The sequence below is a fragment of the Camelina sativa genome, chromosome 5 (genome assembly GCF_030686135.1).
Source record: "Camelina sativa cultivar CO46 ecotype springtype chromosome 5, ASM3068613v1".
NCBI lineage: Eukaryota > Viridiplantae > Streptophyta > Magnoliopsida > Brassicales > Brassicaceae > Camelina > Camelina sativa.
The window spans coordinates 11,793,974-11,815,802 of NC_141884.1; the positions used below are offsets into that span (position 1 = coordinate 11,793,974).

Sequence of the window (21,829 nt, forward strand, 5' to 3'; positions counted from 1 at the left end):
GTAAAAGTTTTAAAATGTCTCTTTAAAAACAACATTCATTGTATTTTTCTGTGGCTTCATTTTCTTGTTTGTAATAATTTTAACCTGTGGTGAAAATTTTTTTTGATAAAATTTATAGCTGTATATTTTATTCGATTTAGTTTTTAAAATCTTACCTGTTAATTTTTTTAAGTATGAATTAGTTTTGATTCTAATAGATTTTGTTTTATTTTTCTACAATTTATTTTATTTGATGTGTCCCCGATTTTCATTTTTAATTAATTTTATTTATTTAATTAATTAATTAATCTTAAAGTTTTTAATAGCAATTGAATGTAATTTTTACACATTTTAAGATTAGTTTCATATTTGCAGTTCACAACTAATATAGTAGGATAAAATTTGTAGTTGTAGATTTTATTTGATAAGATTTTTAAAATCTTAGTTGTAAATTTTTTTTTTCTAATACGGATTAGTTTTTATTATAATAGATTTTTTGTTACTTTTCTACAATTCCTTTTATTTAATGTATCCCCAATTTTCGTTTTTTAATTACTTATATTTATTTAATTAATTTATTAATCTTAATTAAGTTTTCTAATGGCAATTGAATGTAATTTTTAACACATTTAAGGTTAGTTTCATATTTGTACTTCTCAATTAATATAGTAGAATTGAAACCATGATTTTGGAAAATTTGATGTGATTTAGAAAATTTGGAATTCTGAAAGATTTTAGGGAAGTTGATATGATTTATTGTAAAATTCTTTCAAATCCCACATAAAACCATGAGATTTGGATTTCTCTATTTTTAACTAAACAAATCCCACCTAAATCCTCTAGAATCTCAAAAATCATTAAAATCCAAATCCACAAACTATTTTGAATAACAGTGGATTTTAAAGTAAATTTTTAAATCATCAGTTCAATAACAGTGGATTTTAATAGACTTTTTAAAATACATGATTGAATAACATAAGATTTGTAAGTTTCACACAAATCACTTAAAATATCAAGTTGAATACACCCCACTAAGTGAAAACTTGTGATAGGATATTTGGCAAAGATATGATATCTTTATAACTAAATGATATTTTTGGATTTTGTTAGTGTAGAATAGAAATTAATGAGATTTCCGATATATGACTAAATTTTAGGAACAATTTGCAATCGGATATTATTCTATAATAGTTTTTCAAAATTAAAGCGTCATTTGATTTACTAATAACATTAATTTTGTTATTTTTCTAAATTAGAGGCACCATAAATATTCGATGAACCACAATAGTTTTTTAAGGAAAATATTTAAGTTTGCATTTAATTTTATATTTAATATTTTCGATTTAATTGAATAATATATAACGTAAAAATCCATAGTTTCAGATAATTTTGAACCAAATCCGATTTATTTGATTTCAGATATTTTATATATATATATATATAGGGAATGTTGTTTGGTCAACTTATTAACACAATTTTAAGAAATTATTGTAGGAGAGAAAACACATCTTTGAATAATAAATACTATATTGTCTACCATATTAATAAAATTACTAGATTAAGACCCGTGCTAGAGCACGGGTTGAAATATATTTTATTTATATTGTAATTTTTATATAAAATAAAATTTATGTGATTGTTTTAAATGTTTTTTGGATAAAATATTATGCAATAAAATCATATATTAAATATGATAGCTTCAAAAAAGACACATATTTTGTAAGTTTTATATTCTTAATGATTCTAAATAAGTATTCGTGCTATAACACTGGTTAAATTTTGTTTTATACAAAATTTTGTATATTTTGTATTTTAAAATAAAATTTTAATATGTTGTATTAGGTGATATATGTGAAATTATTTCAACAATGTATATTCTACATCATGACTTGAATGTCATTATAAGACATAATTTTGTAAATGTGCTTTTTAAAAAACGAGTTATTATATTATGAATAATTTAATATATTGTTATACTTTTTGTTTTAATATACTTGGTTTCTTGAAATTCTTTCATATTATAGTGATATTATTGACATTGCTATAACAAATCAATTTAGAGTGTTTATAGTTTCTAACTTTTATATCAAGTTTCAATATATGAAAAATATTTCAAAATAAATTATTTAAAGCTTATTATAATATATAAAATTATAAAATTCAACAAAAATATAAAATTGAATTTAAATAGTCAAATTTTAACCCGTTACTCAGTAAATTTTTTAATTTAATAGATATTATTTCTAAAGAATAATATTACTAAAATTTGAATATTTTATAGATTAAACAATTTATATTTTTTTTAAGAAATTCAGCTTATGTTATATCCGGAAATAATTATAATAAATAATATGATAATTTATTTGTTTCACAAAATAGAATCATATATAAAAATGAGAGGTGAAGTATAATGATAATTAACAAATTAATATGTTAAGTTAGATATCAAAAGATTTTATTTGATGAATAATTTAATAAGGAATTAATATGGTAAGTTAGATGATATGATTCTTTAGAATATTCTGTCTAAGATTTTTTGTATAACCTATTTGTAACCAATTAATCTATCAATTAATGTATAACATATTTGTAACCAACTTATTAAAATTATATAGTCTACAAAATAATGTTGTGTACTTCCGTTTTATTATAAAGGGGATTTCATAAAATTAATTTAGAAAGAACACACATATATCTTTGAATATGATAAACGTCAACATTTATTAAATGTGTTTATTTGAATATCTTCAGTAATATGCCAATGTTATTGGTTATAAATAGATTTAACACTCACTTAGAATACACCCCAAAAAAAAAATCAAAAGTGAAATGAAAAAATTTAGAAAATGGCGAAGCCCATCGTTGTCTTCATTGTATCTTGTTTGTTGCTTGCTATTCAATTTTCTAATGTAAAATTTAAAATACTTTTTATTATTTAAAGTTCAAATACTTGTTGTTTTCATTCTTATGGATTATGAATTCATTAAAAGTTGGGTTCTTATATTTATTTTGGTACAGGCTGAGGAACTACAAAGTCCAGGCGAAGCACCTGCAATCTATAAGAAGGTATATGTTTTTTTATTTATGAAATGATAAATTATGAAAGCAAATATTTTCACAAAAAATAAAGAAGAACAAACAAACAACAATATCACACATATATATATATATATTTATATATACATTTTCCAAACTATTTTATTTTAATATATATTAATTGACGAAAAAACATGCATAATTTTATTATTATTTTGCATCACAAATTTATATGTGTTATCTTACAAAATTCAGATGGGAGGAGAAGGCTCACTTCGACCAGAAGGTAAATTGTAAATAACATCACTTGTTCTTTTATATATTCTCAATGAATGCGGTGGATAATAATACCTTTAGTCATTTATTTATTATTATTTTTATATTTTTGTGCAGAATGTCCAGCTGAATGTCAACGTCGATGTTCAGAGACATCTCATAAGAAACCGTGTTTGTTTTACTGCAACAAATGTTGTAACACATGTTTGTGCGTACCATCGGGAACATATGGACACAAAAAAGAATGCCCTTGCGACGATAACTGGGAGACCAAAGAAGGTGAACCTAAATGTCCATAATAACATAAAATTAAAAACTAAAAATAATATTTAGTATTTAGTTTCTTCTTAATAAAATCTACGTTGGTCATGCCTATTTCTAATATGTTGTATCTTCTACATGCACTTCAGAACAATATCCGCATGCTTTGACTGTGTATTTCCTCATCAATTTCGTCACCCCAATCTAACTTTTTCGTAAGCGTCCATTGTTTCCTGCGCTATCCTAGGTATATCCTCCGGTATGGGAGGTGGATACCTTTCACAAGCACCAAGCGTGTCAAGCTCGGCTAGTGGAGATGATATTTGAGGCTTATCAGGCTCTCTATCATATCCACCACGTTCGATCACTCTCTTCCCCATCATTCGGATCGGTTGTGTCCTTCTGCGACAAGGATATGTTGGTGTTATGAAGATTGAGTTTTAGATGCTGCAGAGATATTTACTTGGAGATTAAGGGAGAGTTTGGAGATCATCAAAGTAGTAGTTGAAGCTTATGTTGTGTGAAGCTTGGATTGTAAAACTCAATAAGAAAGGTAGAGATTGTTGATGTATTCTTAACTGAGTTTTACAACAAGATGAAAAGAAAAAAGAAAAAGACATTTATGAAAGGCAAAGATGAAGATGAAGATGAAGATGTTGATGCAGTCGCTGCACTAGTTCAGAGTACTACAAGAAGTAGTTAAACGAAGCAGATAACGTGGAGCTGAAATAAGGAAATCAGCTAAGGCGATTAATATTCAAACCATGAAGGTTATGAAGACTAGAAGCTTGGAGAAGAGTCTAGAAGCATGAAGACTTTCCTATTCCATAAAAGATAAGGAAATTTGCAAAGAGATTTGGCAATTCCTATTAGAATTAGAATATGAATTTAAGCTTGTATGGCCACGACCTATTGTGTATAAATAGGTGATAACTCTCCATTTTATATGTTTTTAGCATCCTTTTTTGTCCATATTTTGCATTGTTCATACCTCTAACTTAGTATTTTTAGGCCATTAACTGTAGGAATTCACTTTTAGACCATTTAGGGTGTTGCATTTCTGCATTTGCATATTTTGGATGAAAACAGGTGCTAAAGAGCCAAAAATGGAGAAAAACAAGGACAACTCGAGCATGTACCCGAAGGAGCCATCGAGCTACAAGAACAAGTCCAAACCCCAACACGATCGAAGAGGATCCAAGAGCGTGAAGAGCAACCCGAAGATCCACCCGAGGAGTAACCCGACTTCACCCTCGTGTACCCCATCGAGTAGACCATCGGGCAGGTCTGGGAAACTAGGTCAAACGGTTTCCATATATAAACCCCCTCTTTCCCTAGCTTGCAAACGAGCACGCCGCAGACCCTCAAACCAGAGAGCGAGAGCTTCTGTGAGAGAACTGAGCGACTCAAACATTTTCTTTTCGTTTTGCATTTTTATTTTGTAGTTTTCTTAGATTTCTATCTTGTACTCTTTCTACTCCACTCTATCTTTTAATACAATGTCATTTTCATTCATTTTGATTGCTTTGTTATTCGTTTCTATGTCCGAGTAGTGTAGTAAAGTTTCTAGGGATGGGATAGATGATTTTGTGTTCTTGTTCGGTTAGGATGCTTGAGTTGATTGTAAATGATTGATAGATTTCCTTCTTGGTTGGTGTTCTTAATGCTGTCAACAGACCGAAAGGTTGAGATTAGATCTAGGGCGTTTACAAATGCTACAGGCCGAAAGGAGTAGATAAAATGCTTGATTTAGCCAATGCTAGAGGTTTACTTAACTCTGAGTAAGAAATTAGATGAGTTTAAGTCTACTGACAATAATGAATCGTTCTTAATGCCTGCTTGTTCATATTGCTAGTGCGACAGTGTGGTAATGTGTTCAAGGTTGATTGTTGCTAGTGCGAAAGTGTGGTGACAAGGTTTTAGAGGTTCATTGTCTAGGAAATAATTGCTTAAGGCATGTAAGGCATCCGTACTGGTCTAGGATACTTAGGATTCGATTACCCCCATCCTTAGGAACTTTCGTATTTCCATTATTTGCATTTTCTTCACTTACTCGACTACCTACCCGATCAGGTACATGATAACCTGCATTGAGTAATACCTCGAGCTGTTCATATCTCACTTGCATACTCGATCACACCACTCGATCCTGTACTCGATTGCTTGCATCGAGTACTTAGGTCGTGTGGTTTCGTGTTTATATTCTTTTCTTTTGTTTATTTTAGGGGATTGATACCCTGGGTGAAAACCTGTCTATCAATAGGGGGCTAAGCCTTTGTAGAGGTTAGCACAAAATAGTAATAGATATCTTAGACATTAAGGTTATGTGGTTTCTTGTAAGAAAGCATAACGCTTAAGGGGACTACGGGGTTTGTCTTGAGAGGTTCTTGGATTGTGTATATATCCATGAACATGAGAGATTAGATAATTGATTGAGTGAAACTTGTAAGTTTACTAAACAGATTGTCTAATAAAGAAGTTTTATTTTGAAGAACCTCTTTCTTAGTTTGTGAGTCAGTTTTGTGTCTCACTTTCCATACATATCAATAGCTCTTGTGTTTTCAGGATACTCCAGCCTGAATACATAACTCAACAAGTGTTGGGATTCTTTCATAGTCAAACCGAGTTTCATGCTTAATGCATCTCCGGTCTCCCAAAAGGATCATACATATGGTACGACTCAACAGGAATGAGAACATCATTCATGGTACCCTTGACCCATGAATGAGAACCACGCCGCTGTGAACTTGTAGCACCATTGCAATCCTTAATACTGTGACCAGAATTAGCCACATGAACCGCCATGTAGCAGCTGTGCTAAACCCTTGATCAACAACTTCCAATTATCAATCACTTGAGAAGCCACAGGAACAAGATTGGGAACTAGCAATCCATTTTTGGGAGGATCTAACTGTTTCTCTATACCCATCTGAGCAAGTTTCTTATCTTTCCTAACTTCTTCTTGAATTTGCTTAAAAGGAACAGGATAAGGCTTTTTCTTGTTTTTTTGTAACATAGGAGGAAAATCAACGTTCTGCGTAAATACATGGCGTTTCTTGAAACTTGTGTGATGTATAGGAGGCTTCTGATTGATACAAACAAAATATCATAGTACTAACCCACTCCAAAATTACTGCTATTAGTTTAGTATATATTTACATTATATATTAGTACTACTAGGTAGTACCCCGTGCTACAGCATCGAACAAAATATTTTTATATAAATTTTAAATTCATAAAATGATTAAGAATTATATTAACCCGGATGCTATAGCATGTGTATGGTATTTTTTAAGTAAATTAAGAAAATTTAAACATAAACGTATTTACTTTGGAACAAGAAATACATTCCATACCGTCACATGCCCTTACGTCCCAACTCATCCTCTCTTGTCCCATCTTATCCCGTTTCAATCTCGTCTCGTCTTATCCTGTCTTATCTCGTCTATCGTCATGTATCCATAATATTTTTTTTTGTCTTATGTTCGTTCTCTTTCAAATAATTATTTGTTAAACAATGCTTATTAAAAGAGATTGGATAAGAAATTTAGACGGGATACCAGAGTTCCCTATTGATTATATTTTTTAATTAGTTAAAATTATCCAAAAATATAATTTTTAAAAACTATATAATTGTTTTCAAAAATACCACAATTTTCAAAGTGCTTGTTTCAAAGTGGTTAATTACCTGTCGCAAAATCAATTAGTGAAAGCTTGACATTTTAATTTATCTACCTATATTTATTGATTTCTTACTTTTCTTTAAAATTTATGTCCCTTTTAGAAAAAAAAAAATGTTGTTACATTGTTTTTCATTATTAAGAGAATTTGTTAAAAATACCCTTTTGATATACCCCTTTTCAAAAATGCCCCCTTTTTGGCCATTTTTTATTTTTGCCCTCTTTTAATTTTTAATGATCATTTTACCCTTAGATGAAAAATATTTTATTCAATAAAAAGAAAAACAAAATTTTCCCGCCAAAAAAATTTCGGACATATTTTCCCGCCAAAAAATTTTCGAAAAAAATTTCCCGCCAAAAAAAAGGTTAACTAATCTATTATGAAAAGGAAAAAAGGGTAAAGTAACTTGATGTTGATTGTTCTCTAAATAGAACGTTTCTTCTTCTACATGTAGAAAAGGAATAAATTTGATAAAAAAATTTCGACAAAAAATATTTCCCGCCAAAAAAAAATCTACAAGGTTTTTAAAATGTTTTATAAGGAAGAAACCTTATAAACACCTTGTAAACGCTTTTACAAGATTTTTAAAAGAGCTTTAAAAGGTTTTAAAAGGTTTTTAAAAGAGTTTTAAAAGGTTTTGAAAGAGTTTTAAAAGGTTTTTAAAATGTTTTTTAAACACTTTGTAAACGCTTTTACAAGGTTTTTATAACCTTTTCAAAAGGTTTTCAAAATGTTTTTAAAAAGTTTTTAAACACTTTGTAAACGCTTTTACAAGGTTTTTAATGCGAGAAAATTTTTCGATTTTGGCAAAATAATTTTTGTCTTTTGGCGGGGAAAAAAAATTTGACGGAATTTTTTTCGATTTTGGCAGGAAAAAAATATTTTTTGGCGAGAAAATTTTTCAGTTTTGGCAGGAATTTTTTTTTATTTTGATGACTGTACATTCTTGTTGTCAATCAAAGAAAGAGTAATTTGGTCTTTTGTACATAAAAAAAAAGTAGTTTTAAAAATGGTCAACATGAAGGGGTATTTTTTAAAAAGGACATGGAAAAGAGGGTATTTTTGTGAATGTCCCATTCAAATTACCCGTTTTAGTTTACATATACTATTTCTTGTCTTAATATCATAAATAGACTGGACTTTTTCTCAAAATTTAATTATTGTTTTTAAAGTATGTGTACTTAATTAGTAAATTGAATTACTTCAAAACCACTGGTAAAATATATATTCAATCAAATAATAAACTATTTTAGGTTGTAAAATTTTAATTATATAATATTAGTATTTTCCACAAAAATTAGTTGGCCACTCTTTTAGGATGTTGTCAATATTTTGGTGTATATGTAGCATACCACAACTCATACCGAAAATAAACATGATTATCACCTTTAACACCTGGAAAATATACAATTTTTTGCAATCTATCCATACTAATCAAGCACAGCCTGTGTTTGTTAAAAAAATTAAAGTAATTTTGTCCAGTCTCATCGCATCCCGTCCCATTCCAATTCATTCCTTTAGAAATTTTAGGTCCTATAACCATTCTCTTTTAAATAATTACCTATATAATAATGTTAATAGTAAATTTTGGCTAAGAAATTTAGAAAAAAAGACATTTACTCTCCATTTGAATGTTTAATTTATATAGTTAGTATAAATCATAATTTTTTTAAACTCTCAAAATATTTTCGGAAATACCTTATGCAACCTTCCAAATTTAATCTAATTGCATATTTTAAGTATTTTGTTTAGGAAATCTTTCTAGTGAAATAATTAAATATCCAAGTAAATTTTACGAAATTATTATCAGCTTTGATTGTGGATAAAAAAAAGAATACTCCTGTAAATTTTAAAATATCTTTGAATTTTTAAAATTTTGTTACCAAATTTCAGAATATTTCTCCGATTTAATGTAAATTTTTGGGATTTATGTAACCTGAAATATTAGGATTTTTGAAATTTGGTAGTCTTAAATAATTAAGAAATTTCTTTCTTTTTCTATTAAATATAATAAAATAAAAACTAACTGAGAAAGAAAATAAAATTAATATGTCTATAAAATAAAAATATTTGATGCTACATGCAGGTGTATCAAACTTGAGACCCCCAGAATTAAATCCCGTTCATTTGACTATTTGACCATGACTTGTTTTTGCAAAGTAAGGCAGAAGTAATTGTTTTTATTGGTACCGTGAATCTGGGAAAAAAATTAAAAATAAGATCTGACCCGGTAATCCGCTCGTTTATACGATTAAAATATAGGTAACTGACGTTTTTACCTTTAATGAGAATCTATTATTTATTCTTGTTTCTAATGACATTGTGATGTAATTTCTTACAAAATTAATGCTTATTTAGGAGGGATACAATATATTTTATATGTACAATATATATATTCCATTAAAAACACTAAATTATTGAATAATAAAATAATCGAAAGTAAAACATGTCTCCGCGGTATACCGTGGGTCCGTATCTAGTATAACCTAAAAATCGAAGGAGGTGAATAGTTGGTCGAGTCTTCACGGCTCTTATCCACTACCCATCCCCTTCCCGAAGAAGCTATCCGAAGAACCAGCAAACGCCAAATCTAGGGTTTCGACCCACCAAAAAGAGATCTCACACCAGGTATCGGCGATGGCAGGAGCATATATTTAATAGGGATAGAGTAGAGATCATTTGATTCCTCGGAATACCGGATAACTAGGGTTGAGAGTCCTCCTCTCAGGGCTTGAACACAAGCTCTTGGATTTGTGAATACTCTTCACAGTGGTTTATCAAAACCTCTTTAAATCTTTCGATTAATCAATTCATCAATAACTGAATACAATAGGAGGCCTAAGAAGGCTATATATAATAAAGCATATAAACCCTAAAACATAGAATATTCTAGAACAATAATAATAAATATATTAAATAATAATCATAATAGATATTTGGAAATTATCCAAATATCTCGCTGCATCAACCATCAATTGCTGGCCTGGTGGAACCGTCGACGGCACACGACGACCATCTCATCTTGGTGTCGACTTCTAGAACCGGAGACCTTAAGCTCCTTCTGCTCTCTTCTGAAGCCTCAAGCCCCGCTATGAATCCACAAGCAGCATCCTTTCCCTCATCGGAGATACTCAAACCCCTGCATCAGAACTCGCTTCAGTCCAGCCGCCGCGTGAAAACCAACCCATCCCCAATCGGAAAACTAGGGTTTCCATTGGTGGGCTTCCTAACTCTCGGCCCTTTAAGCTTCTCGAGTCCATTGCGAAAAGGTGATCCACAAAGTAATCCGCTTTTATCCAGGTTCGATCAGAACTCAATTCTCTCAAACTCTAGGCAATCTATGTGTAGCTTTATGGAACCATTTGTTCAAAGACTGCATTTGGATATTAAACTACCATTGATGCTAGTTTGGTTGAAGAATTCGTTAGAAAACCTGTTATTAGAATCATCTAGGGCTCTTGCTTTTAAAGTTAGCATTTTGAATGAACTCGGCATTATGATCCAGTCCATATGGAACTGTAGTTACCGATGTGTCTTCAGACTCCCTTCATCAATCTGACTGATACATAAGCCCGCTAAACTGCCTCTCATCAACTTTTTGAAGTTCACTCTTAAAAACCTGAAGATTAGTGGCATTATGATCCCAATTCAATGTAGTTGAGGTTACCACAACATCTTCAAGCGTTTCGCCCTTGAGATTAAGACCGCAATCAACCCTATATCTATCCTCAAACAGAGCATTCTTAATCCTTCTCAAACCCTTAGCACAGCTCTCCTTCGGGTCACAGCTGTAGCTTTTTCAACACCGCTTACTCTTCAATCTAAGACAGTGGCCATCTTCTCATCCATCGAAGCATTCATGGAAGAAGCATCGTTATTTTTTGACCTCACAGGTTCCAAAACCTTTGCAAGGAGTTGGTTCATAGCTCTCAAGTCTACAATTTCGATGACTCTTATCTATCTTTATCTCTTCAGTGTATTGGCTTTGGGGATTGCCCTACTCTGTTGTTCCTTAAACTTTGATCTCTTTGTAGTATGTTGTTTTCTATTTTAATGGAATAAAGCATATGTTTGTCCAAAAAAAAAAAGGTTCAGATATTTTTGAACCGAATGTGATTTAATTTCAGGTAATTTTTTAAAATGACCCGACCCGAAAGTAGATTTATACTTCTCTTTTACTAATATAGATTTATTTTTTCTATTCTTAAAAAAAAATATATAGGGAATGTTGTTTTCTCAACATATTAACACAATTTCAGAAAATTATTTTAGGAGAGGAAACACATCTTTGAATAATAAATACTATATTGTCTACCATATTAATAAAATTCTATTCACAAAATTTATTTAGAAAGAACACACATATATCTTTGAATATGATAAAAAAAGTCAACATCTATTAAATGTGCTTATTTGAATACCTTCAATAATATACCAATGTTATTGGTTATAAATAGATTTAACACTCACTTTAGAATACACTCAAAAAAAAAATCAAAAGTGAAAAGAAAAAGTTTAGAAAATGGCGAAGCTCATCGTTCTCTTCATTGTTTCTTGTTTGTTGCTTGCTATTCAATTTTCTAATGTAAAATTTCAAATACTTTTTATTATTTAAAGTTCAAATACTTGTTTTCATTTTTATGGATTATGAATTCATTAAAAGTTGGGTTCTTAAATTTATTTTGGTACAGGCTGAGGAACTAGAAAGTCCAGGTGAGGCACCTACAATCTATAAGGTATATGTTTTTTTTTTATGAAATGATAAATTATGAAAGCAAATAGTTTCACAAAAAAAAAAGAACAAACAACAACAATATCACATATATATATATATATATATATTATTTTCCAAACTATTTTAGTTTAATATATATTAATTGACAAAAAAAAATATGTACAATTTTATTATTCTTTTGCATCACAAATTTATATGTGTTATCTTACAAAATTTAGATGGGAGGAGAAGGCTCACTTCGACCAGAAGGTAAATTGTAAATAACATCACTTGTTCTTTCATTCATATATTCTCAATGATTCCGGTGGATAATAATACCTTTAGTCATTTATTTATTATTGTTTTTATATTTTTGTGCAGAATGTCCAGCGGAATGTCAACGTCGATGTTCAGCGACATCTCACAAAAAACCGTGTTTGTTCTTTTGCAACAAATGTTGTAACACATGTTTGTGCGTACCATCGGGAACATATGGACACAAAGAAGAATGTCCTTGCTACAATAACTGGAGGACCAAAGAAGGTGGACCGAAATGTCCATAATAACACAAAAATTAAAATGAAAAATAATATATAGTATTTGGTTACTTCTCAATAAAATCTACGCTGGTCATGCTAGCATGCCTATTTCTAATGTATGTTGTATCTTCTATTGCAAAACTAAATTTAATATCAAAATTATTAGAGCTTCTCACAAAGAATGGGCCTAAGCATATTCCATCCATCTCTCTGACTCTGCCCATTTCCAAAGGAATTATTTCTTTTTCTTTTTCTATATAAAAATGAAACATTATTATGCAATTTCTGAATAAGAAAAAAGACGAAGAGGAAGGTTTGTAATGCAAGCAAACTAAAAGGCAAAAAGAAAGAAACTCATCGAACAAATTTTGTGGTATATATTTGGTTATATAATTTTACAAAATAATTAAAAACCAACCATTGATTTTTAATTGTTTTCTAGATAATGTTGACATAAACCTTTGTACAAAAATTCGTTACTGTTAGTATTTATATTTATCAATAAACACAATTTCTCTGATTACAACGAAGGTTTCTAAAATATTTTATATCCAAATTACAAAATATTTTATATATGACAATATTTCTTATGCTATATGAAGAAAGATCCTAGCTAGCCAAGCTCATTTTATCATCAACCAAAGCTTCTTTATCCTCCTCACAATGGATTTCTACGATGAACATATCCAAGGACCTATGCAACCATGTCGGCTTCCTGTGAATCAGGAACGATAATATCAAGCCTCATCATTGCCTTGTAGCGTTGAGGAACACGAGCTCCACTGTGCATACAAATCTCGACCAAAGCAGGAGCTTTACCATAAAACCTCCTGAGACTTCCGGTAAGCGGATTTCCATTGAGGTCCCTCACATGCCATACATAGTTTGGAGGAAAAACTTCATCCACAAGAGCATCTTGCCATCCATGCTTCCCATCTCTCCATTGGTGTTTGAACTCTCCGCACAGCTTCACACTATGTCCCCATGGTCCAACATGCACTTCAGAACAATATCCGCATGCTTTGACTGTGAACTTCCTCATCAATTTCGTCACCCCCAATCTAACTTTTTCGTAAGCGTCCATTGTTTCTTGTGCTATCCTAGGTATGTCCTCCGGTATAGGAGGTGGATACCTTTCACAAGCACCAAGCGTGTCAAGCTCGGCTAGTGGAGATGATGTTTGAGGTTTATCAGGCTCTCTAACATATCCACCACGTTCGATCACTCTCTTCCCCATCATTCGTATTGGTTGTGTCCTTCTGCGACAAGGATACTCTGGGATATCAACTCCAGCCTGAATACATAACTCAACAAGTGCCGGGATCCTCTCATAGTCAAACCGAGTTTCATGCTTAATGCGTCTCCCAAAAGGATCATACATATGATACGACTCAACAGGAATAATAACATCATTGATGGTACCTCTAACCCATGAATGAGAACCACGCCGCTGTGAATTTGTAGGACCATTGCAATCCTTAATATTGTGACCAGAACAAGCCACATGAACCGCCCCACATTCACTGCAAGCAAATACAGGAACAACATGTAGAAGCTGTGCTAAACCCTTGATCAACAACTTCCAATTATCAATCACTTGAGAAGCCACGGGAACAAGATTAGGAACTAGCAACCCATTTTTGGGAGGATCTAACTGTTTCTCTATACCCATCTGAGCAAGTTTTTTATCTTTCCTAGCTTCTTCCTGAATTTGCTTAAAAGGAACAGGATAAGGCTTTTTCTTGTTTTTTGGTAACATAGGAGGAAGATCAACGTTCTGCGTAAATACATTGCGTTTCTTGAAACTTGTGTGGTGTATAGGCGGCTTCTGATTGATACAAACAAAAGTTCCTAACCTCATCCAACACTCCCTTTTAGGGATTGAACGAGGAATCTGCATATATATATATATATATATATATATATATATATATGTATAAAAAAACAAAAAAAAATTACTACAACGGGATTGGAATCATGAAGATCAAAGTTAGAGGAGATGTGAAATGGAAACCTGAAAGCAACTTGCATAAGAACCTCTGGCTGATAAATCAATTGGCTTTGGTGGATCTACGGTCTGAAGATAAACACCTCTACAAGCAGGCGAAACCAGAAGCATGTTAAACTTGTGAGAGGACTACACGAACCCCGTCTCCGTCGGCGGCGAGTAAGCTTTGTCTCCGTCGAGTGTTCGTTCTCCGGTAAAGAGTATCGTGGAGAAGAAAAAAGGAATTGGGAAGTTTAAAGGTTTTCGATTTTGGATTTGGGAATAAATAAATAAATAAATATGTGAATTAAAATAAATAAATATTTAAATCCTTATTTTTTTTTATAACTAGAGATTTTTTTGATCCTTGCTTGATTCCGATTTGATACCTCCTCCTCAATTCTTCACCGCCTGAAACATTTTTGTGCAATTTCCGAGAAAACAAAAATAAAGACAAAGAGGAGAAAGAAACTAGTGAAAGGGCAAAAAAGAAGGAAAGAAACTCATCGAACAAGGCTGCTGCTGCTCTTTGGAATCTCAGAAGCCGTAAGTGTTTTTCTCTCAGAGCAAACCCTAATAAGCGATGGGGAACAAGAGATTCAGGTCTGATAATGCAGCAGGGAAGCCAACTTCTGTCGAAGCTACTAGGATTTGGGCTTCTAAGGTTATCGAAGACTTTAGAGCCTCTGGGAATCAAGGTCTGTTTAGCTCCCCGGGAACCAATTTCTTCTTCTTTCGATCCTAATTGTTTCCCTTTCTGATTGATTCTTTCCGGAAATGGTTTAAGATTGCTTAGATAAAGCTCTGTTTGTGCTGTTGGAATTGGAATTGCGCTGCCTTTTTTTCTGTGTGGTAAATTGATTGGATTTTATTGCATTTGTGTTGTGTAGTTTACACGTTTGAGCATAATCTATCAAATAACGAACGTGGCGTGATTCATCAGATGTGCCGGAAAATGGGTATTCAATCGAAAAGTTCTGGGTGAGTCTCGCTGCTTTTTATTCTTTGTACTTTGTAGTGTTGTTCTCGGGTTTGAGAAAATATTCATTTTTTTTCTATGGAGAAAGTTAGATTCCTAGGACTTGAGAGCTCAGGGGTGAGTTACTGTCTTTACTGTACTTTGTAGTGTTGTGGGGTTTGCGAAAGTATTCATTTTTTCTATGACGAAAGGGTCAATGGCTAGGACTTTAGAGTTTGGGGTGAGTTACTGCCTTTTTTGTACTATATAAGTGTATTGTGTTTGAGAAAGTATTCAATTTTTCGGTGGTGTAAGTTCGATTGCTATGCTTTGGGAGTTCCGGGGGTGAGTTACTGCCTTTATTGGACTCTTTAGTGTTTTGTTTTTGAGAAAGTATTCATTTTTCGATGGTGTAAGTTCCATTGCTATGACTTGTGTTTCTAATTCTTGTGGATGCTTCTACAGGCGTGGAGAACAAAGGCGTCTTTCAATATTCACAAGCAGGCACAAAAATGGGAAGAACAAAGAAGCCAATGAGAAATCGAACAAAGAAAAGCTCAAATGTGTGTCATTTCCGCCAGGGGCAGATGCTATTCTACAGGATTTATTTACTCACTATCCACCTTGTGACGGAGACACTGCTGCCACATCATTTAACAAGTACTCCGGGCACTCGGGTAAACAAGGACAATGGAAAGATGATTTTTTCGCGAAACCAAAGATTAGCAGTGAAGAGATTCTAGAAAAAGTGGCATCTTTGAGTTCTAGACTTAAGAAGGACAAAGCTCTTAAGGAGGTTAGAAAACACCCAGTTGTTGAGATGTATTTCTTTTGTTTGAAAGGACTGTAATATTGATTCCTTATCCAGAATACAGACTGACAAGTTATAAATCATGCCAAGTAGCAGCAAGTGAAAGGAAATTCTTTTTGTTGATTTATGTTACAGATCGCGAAGCTGCGGTCAAAGCTTCCCATCACATCCTTTAGAGACGCAATTACATCTGCAGTGGAATCCAATCAGGTTCTGTTAACTTTTTGATATGTTATCTGCTAGAATTTACTAGTTGTATGGTTATGCTTGTGGTGGTGATATCCATTGCTCGACAGATTCATTATATATTCTTATTGCAAGTGCAGGTTATTCTCATTTCTGGTGAAACTGGTTGCGGGAAAACTACTCAGGTATTTGTTACCTTTTGTTTTGTTGTAGTTCAGTAGCTCTCCTAAGCAATTTTAGTTATTCACCCCTTGGGTTGAAAGGTCAGGCTGTCAACTGTCTGGTCAAGGGCTACATATTCACGTTACTTTAAATTTTAGAGAATATGTTGTGTTATAGGATTTTGCTTAACGTGCGTATGTGATTGTGATATTAGACATGCAAAGAGCTTTCAGTTGAAATTGCCTTCAATTTTATCATTCTATAGGTTTCTCAAGTGCTTCCATTGTTTACGTTTTAGGTGCCTCAATATCTTTTAGACCATATGTGGTCAAGCAAAGGAGAAACTTGCAAAATTGTTTGCACCCAACCTCGTCGGATATCCGCGATGTCAGGTTGATCGTTTTTTCTTATTCAGCTATATATTCTTGTTGATCTCTTAAATTCAGTTTTAATCCACATGTACGCTGTATACTCCTTACCCCTTACTTACAGTTTTTTTTAATCCCTGTTTTGAAGTTTCGGAAAGAATATCTTGTGAAAGAGGTGAGAGCATTGGAGAAAACATTGGTTACAAGGTCAGTAATATTTGTAGGTAGACACTTGCGTTGTACATGAAAGATGTTTGTGTTTCAATGTTGTGGGCAAGTGCGCCATTGACTTTATATGTATATTCCAGGTTCGACTCCAAAGCAAAGGTGGAAGGCACTCATCAGTTGTATTCTGCACCAATGGCATTCTCCTGAGGGTGCTTGTAGGAAAAGGCTCTGTTAGCTGTGTTTCCGACATAACTCACATCATTGTGGTACTTAACCTATTTTAATTTGATTCGCTATCATGTGTTCTGTAAGTATGTGTTTCATACATATGCCGAGTATTGCAGGACAATGAAATTGCTTGAAAAACTAATTATGAATTTTGTCACTATGGCATGCCTTTTTGTTACTGTTTGTCATCCTAAATTCTCTACTTCCTCTCCTGGCTGTAAATTTGATTCTGTGGCTTTCTACATTGATCAGTGACCTGTATGTTACTTTGTAGGATGAAATCCATGAAAGGGATTGCTACTCTGATTTCATGTTGGCAATTATAAGGTAGACTTCTTTACCCTCTCAAACGTTTGAGTCATTTTTTCCTGCCAATGTGTTTATCTAACAAATTAAGTCTATGTGACCTAAGAAACTGATGTTAAAGCTATCATTCAATTGTTGCCGCACCATAATTTATATGCCCAATACTATTCTGGTACACATATATTTATCTTTCTCTGAAGCAGCAAGCAGCAAGCCATAGAAGAAGATAGTTATTATCTACTATTTTTTTTTTGGTGTATGACAGAACTCAAATGATTTTGAGAGTTTTGTTGATTTGCAGGGACTTACTTCCGTCAAATCCTCATCTTCGTCTGGTTAGTTAAGCTTTTTGTTCTTCTTTGCTTTTCACTGCTATGGTAAACTTATAACAAGGGAACAAAGAGAAGAATCGATAATAACATCTTTTTTTCCTTAGTCTAAATAGAAGAGGGGAAAGAAAAGGGAGTATGTTTTGTATATTAAAGGTGTCTCCTTCCCTCCGGATAACGAATTAAGAAAGAAGAGACATCACTAGTTAGAAAATGTCTCTTTCGTGGTATTTATTTTGTGTGTTTGTGGAGTAAGTTTTTAAAAACAAGAATTTTCAAAGAAAGATACTTTGTCGAATGTTCACACTTCACAGAGGACAAGTGAACTCCGACAAAATTGTATACAGAGCCTAAGAACCTGAGATAGCTGGACTTGATGACTTGTTAAATGTTGAATATGGCCTAAGTACAGTACTGTATATCTTATTTTGTGGAAATTTCTGGACCTACAGATTCTCATGAGTGCTACACTTGATGCCGAGAGATTTTCGGGATATTTTGGAGGCTGCCCAGTTGTCCGTGTCCCTGGATTCACTTATCCAGTTAATTTCTCTTTCTCTCTTTCTCGAATATGGTAATTCTTTTGTGCCCAAATATAATCTCCTTGCTTTGTGTCTACAGGTGAGAACCTTGTATTTGGAGGATGTTCTCTCTATTCTGAAGTCAGGTGGAGATAATCATCTAAGCTCTGCCAACTTGAGTATACCAGACCACAAGGTTGATTTGACGGATGAAGATAAACTTGCTTTAGATGAAGCAATCATCTTGGCTTGGACAAATGACGAGTTTGATGCCCTCTTAGATCTAGTTTCTTCTAGTGGAAGTCATGAGATCTACAATTATCAGCACGAATCAACCTGGCTAACACCACTAATGGTCTTTGCTGGAAAGGGCAGGATCAGTGATGTCTGCATGCTCCTCTCATCTGGTGCAGACTGGAACTTAAAGTCTAAAGATGGTTTGACCGCATTAGAATTGGCAGAAACAGAGAATCAACTAGAAGCTGCTCAGATAATCAGGGAGCATGCAGGCAATACCCAGTCTAATTCTCAGCAAGGACAACAGTTACTTGATAAGTACATGGCGACAATCAACCCAGAGCAGGTTGATGTGAGTCTTATACTGCAGTTAATGAGGAAAATATGTGGCGATTCAGAAGATGGTGCCATTCTTGTTTTTCTACCTGGATGGGATGACATAAATAAAACAAGACAGAGGTTACTTGAGAACCCTTTCTTTGCAGATAGTGCTAAATTTGACATTATTTGTCTTCACTCGATGGTACCAGCAGGGGAACAGAAGAAAGTTTTTAATCGCCCCCCTCGAGGTTGTCGCAAAATTGTGCTTGCGACAAATATTGCTGAATCAGCAGTTACCATTGATGATGTGGTTTATGTGATAGATAGTGGCCGGATGAAGGAAAAGAGCTATGATCCTTACAATAATGTTTCAACGCTCCAATCTTCTTGGGTGTCAAAAGCAAATGCAAAACAGCGTGAGGGTCGTGCAGGCCGCTGCCAACCTGGTATTTGTTATCATCTCTATTCTAGACTTCGGGCAGCCTCTATGCCAGATTTTAAAGTTCCTGAAATTAAGAGGATGCCTGTAGAAGAACTCTGCTTACAGGTACTGCTTCTCTCATTTTGTTCTTAGTTAATAGCAATTGGCTCTATGCGGTGAGCCATTCGTGTATGTGTAATCTTTTTACTGATCGTTGTGCTTCAATAACATTTTCAGGTTAAGATACTTGATCCAAATTGCAAAACTAATGATTTCCTTCAGAAACTTTTGGACCCGCCTGTTGATCAAAGTATTGCAAATGCCTTAAGCATACTACAGGACATCGGGGCCCTGACACCTCAGGAAGAGCTGACAGAACTTGGAGAGAAATTTGGTCATCTCCCAGTTCATCCTTTGATTAGCAAAATGCTTTTCTTCGCTGTATTAGTAAACTGTCTGGATCCAGCACTTACTCTGGCATGTGCAGCCGACTACAAGGAACCATTTACGATGCCTATGTCGCCAGTTGAAAGACAAAAAGCTGCTGCTGCAAAACTTGAACTTGCGTCACTTTGTGGAGGTGACAGTGATCACCTTGCAGTTGTTGCTGCCTTTGAATGCTGGAAAATTGCAAAAGACAGAGGTCTTTCGGCAGAGTTTTGCTCTCAGTACTTCGTCTCTCCTAGTGCTATGAAGATGTTGGATCAAATGCGTAGCCAACTTGAGTCGGAACTTAAAAGACATGGGATTATTCCCAACGATATTTCAAGCTGTAGCCAGAATTCGCGTGATCCCGGTATACTCCGTGCTGTTCTAGCAGTAGGTTTGTATCCTATGGTGGGAAGATTGTGCCCAGCTTTTGGTAATAATCGAAGAACTATAGTAGAGACTGCTAGTGGTGCCAAAGTTCGTGTGCATTCACTGTCAAACAACTTCAACTTGTCGTCGAAAAAGTATGATGAATCTTTGGTTGTTTTTGATGAGATCACACGTGGAGATGGAGGCATGCACATAAGAAACTGTACTGTTGTTCGGGATCTTCCTTTGTTACTTGTCTCAACAGAGATAGCTGTGGCTCCTACAGTGAGCAGTGATTCTGATGATAGTGATGTAGAAGAAGAGGACGAAGAAGGAGGAGCTAATACTAATGCAGACGGAATGGACATACATGAAGAAGATAGTAGCAGTGGAGCGAAAATGATGTCTTCACCTGAAAATTCAGTCAAGTTGGTAGTTGATCGTTGGCTGCCTTTCAGAACCACAGCCCTTGAAGTTGCTCAAATGTACATTTTGCGGGAACGACTAATGGCGTCTATTTTGTTCAAGGTTAGTTTATAAATTTACACTTAAAACTATACTCCATACTTAACGGGTTCTTATATTTGATTTGGATCTCTAACCGTTTATTGGCATGTTATAGGTAACACATCCACGTGAACATCTGCCGCCTCATCTCGGAGCTTCTATGCATGCAATAGCTTGTATTCTCTCATATGATGGTCACGCGGGACTTTCAAATCCACCGGAGTCTATGGGACCAAAACATTCGAGGACTGAGATGTATGATACCGGTGGATGGGAAGAGAAACCAAGCTCTTTCCTAAACTCTCTCTTTTGGTCTCTGAGTTTGAAAGAGAACAAGCATTTTAGTCACACGAACAGGAATCGGCAGCATGACTACAACATGGCTCCAACAGAAGCTGCATCGATACCTAGGCAGCAAAACAAGCAAAGAAACCCCAAATCAGCCAACAATGCTGATTTGGGTAAGAAGAAAGGGAAAATGTTTGTTAATCCCACCAATGGGATTAACCAACCAGAAGCTGCTTCTACGGCGAAGCATTCAAAGCAAAAATCAGCCAACAGTTCGAGTTCGGGTAACAAGAAAGAGAACATGCCTTCTGATCAGGCCAATGGATATAAGCAACCAAACGCACCTCCAAGAGGAGCTGCTGCGTCAGTGGCTAAGAATCAAAGCATTAAGAAAAACAAGACCAGGTCAGGCAACAACTCAGATTCCGGTAAGAAGAAAGAACTGTATGTTCCAAAGGTTGATATCCATAAAAGGCAGCGTGAAGACAAAGCAGAACATAAGGGAAATGCATGAAGAGCTAGTGCTTTTGGTTTCGTTTTGGGTCCCTTAAAAGCAGAGGAATTGATGTATAAACAAACAAGTTATGTTTTGGATGGTTCCTCCATTTCACTATAATGGTTCTTGTCCCAAAGTGTTTTTATTTATTAAATCGTGAACCGGACTTTTTACCGGTTTCATGTCGCTCTAATCTTTCCCTATCAAATCGTTTGCCACAGTTTCTTTCTAGACGGAGTATTGTTGTTTAC

General features: G+C 33.8%; 4 protein-coding genes and 1 pseudogene across 4 annotated transcripts; 3 read left to right on the forward strand and 2 right to left on the reverse strand.

Annotated features, from left to right (window-relative positions):
• Nucleotides 1-2,823: 2,823 nt before the first annotated feature.
• On the forward strand, nucleotides 2,824-3,590 carry LOC109133006 (gibberellin-regulated protein 12-like). The gene is made up of 4 exons (XM_019245535.2): nucleotides 2,824-2,888; nucleotides 2,998-3,045; nucleotides 3,271-3,301; nucleotides 3,409-3,590. Exons 1-4 carry the CDS (start codon nucleotides 2,826-2,828, stop codon nucleotides 3,588-3,590), a joined length of 324 nt encoding a protein of 107 aa, XP_019101080.1. The 5' UTR covers nucleotides 2,824-2,825.
• Nucleotides 3,591-3,669: 79 nt separating this feature from the next.
• Nucleotides 3,670-6,649, reverse strand: LOC104789151 (APO protein 1, chloroplastic pseudogene; annotated as a pseudogene).
• Nucleotides 6,650-11,701: 5,052 nt separating this feature from the next.
• LOC104786553 (gibberellin-regulated protein 12-like) lies at nucleotides 11,702-12,665 on the forward strand. The gene is made up of 4 exons (XM_010511983.2): nucleotides 11,702-11,818; nucleotides 11,925-11,969; nucleotides 12,187-12,217; nucleotides 12,329-12,665. The coding sequence occupies exons 1-4, from the start codon at nucleotides 11,756-11,758 to the stop codon at nucleotides 12,508-12,510; spliced, it is 321 nt and encodes a 106-aa protein (XP_010510285.1). The 5' UTR covers nucleotides 11,702-11,755; the 3' UTR covers nucleotides 12,511-12,665.
• A 281-nt stretch (nucleotides 12,666-12,946) lies between these two features.
• LOC104786556 (APO protein 1, chloroplastic) lies at nucleotides 12,947-14,640 on the reverse strand. The gene is made up of 2 exons (XM_010511985.3): nucleotides 14,501-14,640; nucleotides 12,947-14,380 (listed from the first exon to the last, which is right to left on the reverse strand). The coding sequence occupies exons 1-2, from the start codon at nucleotides 14,603-14,605 to the stop codon at nucleotides 13,181-13,183; spliced, it is 1,305 nt and encodes a 434-aa protein (XP_010510287.1). The 5' UTR covers nucleotides 14,606-14,640; the 3' UTR covers nucleotides 12,947-13,180.
• Nucleotides 14,503-21,771, forward strand: LOC104786554 (DExH-box ATP-dependent RNA helicase DExH6). Its single transcript, XM_010511984.3, has 14 exons — nucleotides 14,503-15,171; nucleotides 15,364-15,454; nucleotides 15,897-16,227; nucleotides 16,378-16,452; nucleotides 16,569-16,613; nucleotides 16,889-16,982; nucleotides 17,107-17,165; nucleotides 17,267-17,392; nucleotides 17,629-17,681; nucleotides 17,962-17,995; nucleotides 18,442-18,531; nucleotides 18,611-19,615; nucleotides 19,727-20,815; nucleotides 20,910-21,771. The coding sequence occupies exons 1-14, from the start codon at nucleotides 15,057-15,059 to the stop codon at nucleotides 21,594-21,596; spliced, it is 3,894 nt and encodes a 1,297-aa protein (XP_010510286.2). The 5' UTR covers nucleotides 14,503-15,056; the 3' UTR covers nucleotides 21,597-21,771.
• The last annotated feature ends 58 nt before the right edge of the window (nucleotides 21,772-21,829 follow it).

Coding starts and splice junctions, on each gene's coding strand:
- LOC104786556 (XM_010511985.3), bottom strand. CDS start 14,605: ATGCTTCTGGTTTCGCCTGCTTGTAGAGGTGTTTATCTTCAGACCGTA. Junction 14,381..14,500: donor CTTATGCAAGTTGCTTTCAG/GTTTCCATTTCA, acceptor ATATATATGCAG/ATTCCTCGTTCAATCCCTAA.
- LOC104786553 (XM_010511983.2), top strand. CDS start 11,756: ATGGCGAAGCTCATCGTTCTCTTCATTGTTTCTTGTTTGTTGCTTGCT. Junction 11,819..11,924: donor TTGCTATTCAATTTTCTAAT/GTAAAATTTCAA, acceptor ATTTTGGTACAG/GCTGAGGAACTAGAAAGTCC. Junction 11,970..12,186: donor AGGCACCTACAATCTATAAG/GTATATGTTTTT, acceptor TACAAAATTTAG/ATGGGAGGAGAAGGCTCACT.
- LOC104786554 (XM_010511984.3), top strand. CDS start 15,057: ATGGGGAACAAGAGATTCAGGTCTGATAATGCAGCAGGGAAGCCAACT. Junction 15,455..15,896: donor ATTCAATCGAAAAGTTCTGG/GTGAGTCTCGCT, acceptor ATGCTTCTACAG/GCGTGGAGAACAAAGGCGTC. Junction 16,614..16,888: donor GTTGCGGGAAAACTACTCAG/GTATTTGTTACC, acceptor TTTACGTTTTAG/GTGCCTCAATATCTTTTAGA.
- LOC109133006 (XM_019245535.2), top strand. CDS start 2,826: ATGGCGAAGCCCATCGTTGTCTTCATTGTATCTTGTTTGTTGCTTGCT. Junction 2,889..2,997: donor TTGCTATTCAATTTTCTAAT/GTAAAATTTAAA, acceptor ATTTTGGTACAG/GCTGAGGAACTACAAAGTCC. Junction 3,302..3,408: donor AGGCTCACTTCGACCAGAAG/GTAAATTGTAAA, acceptor ATTTTTGTGCAG/AATGTCCAGCTGAATGTCAA.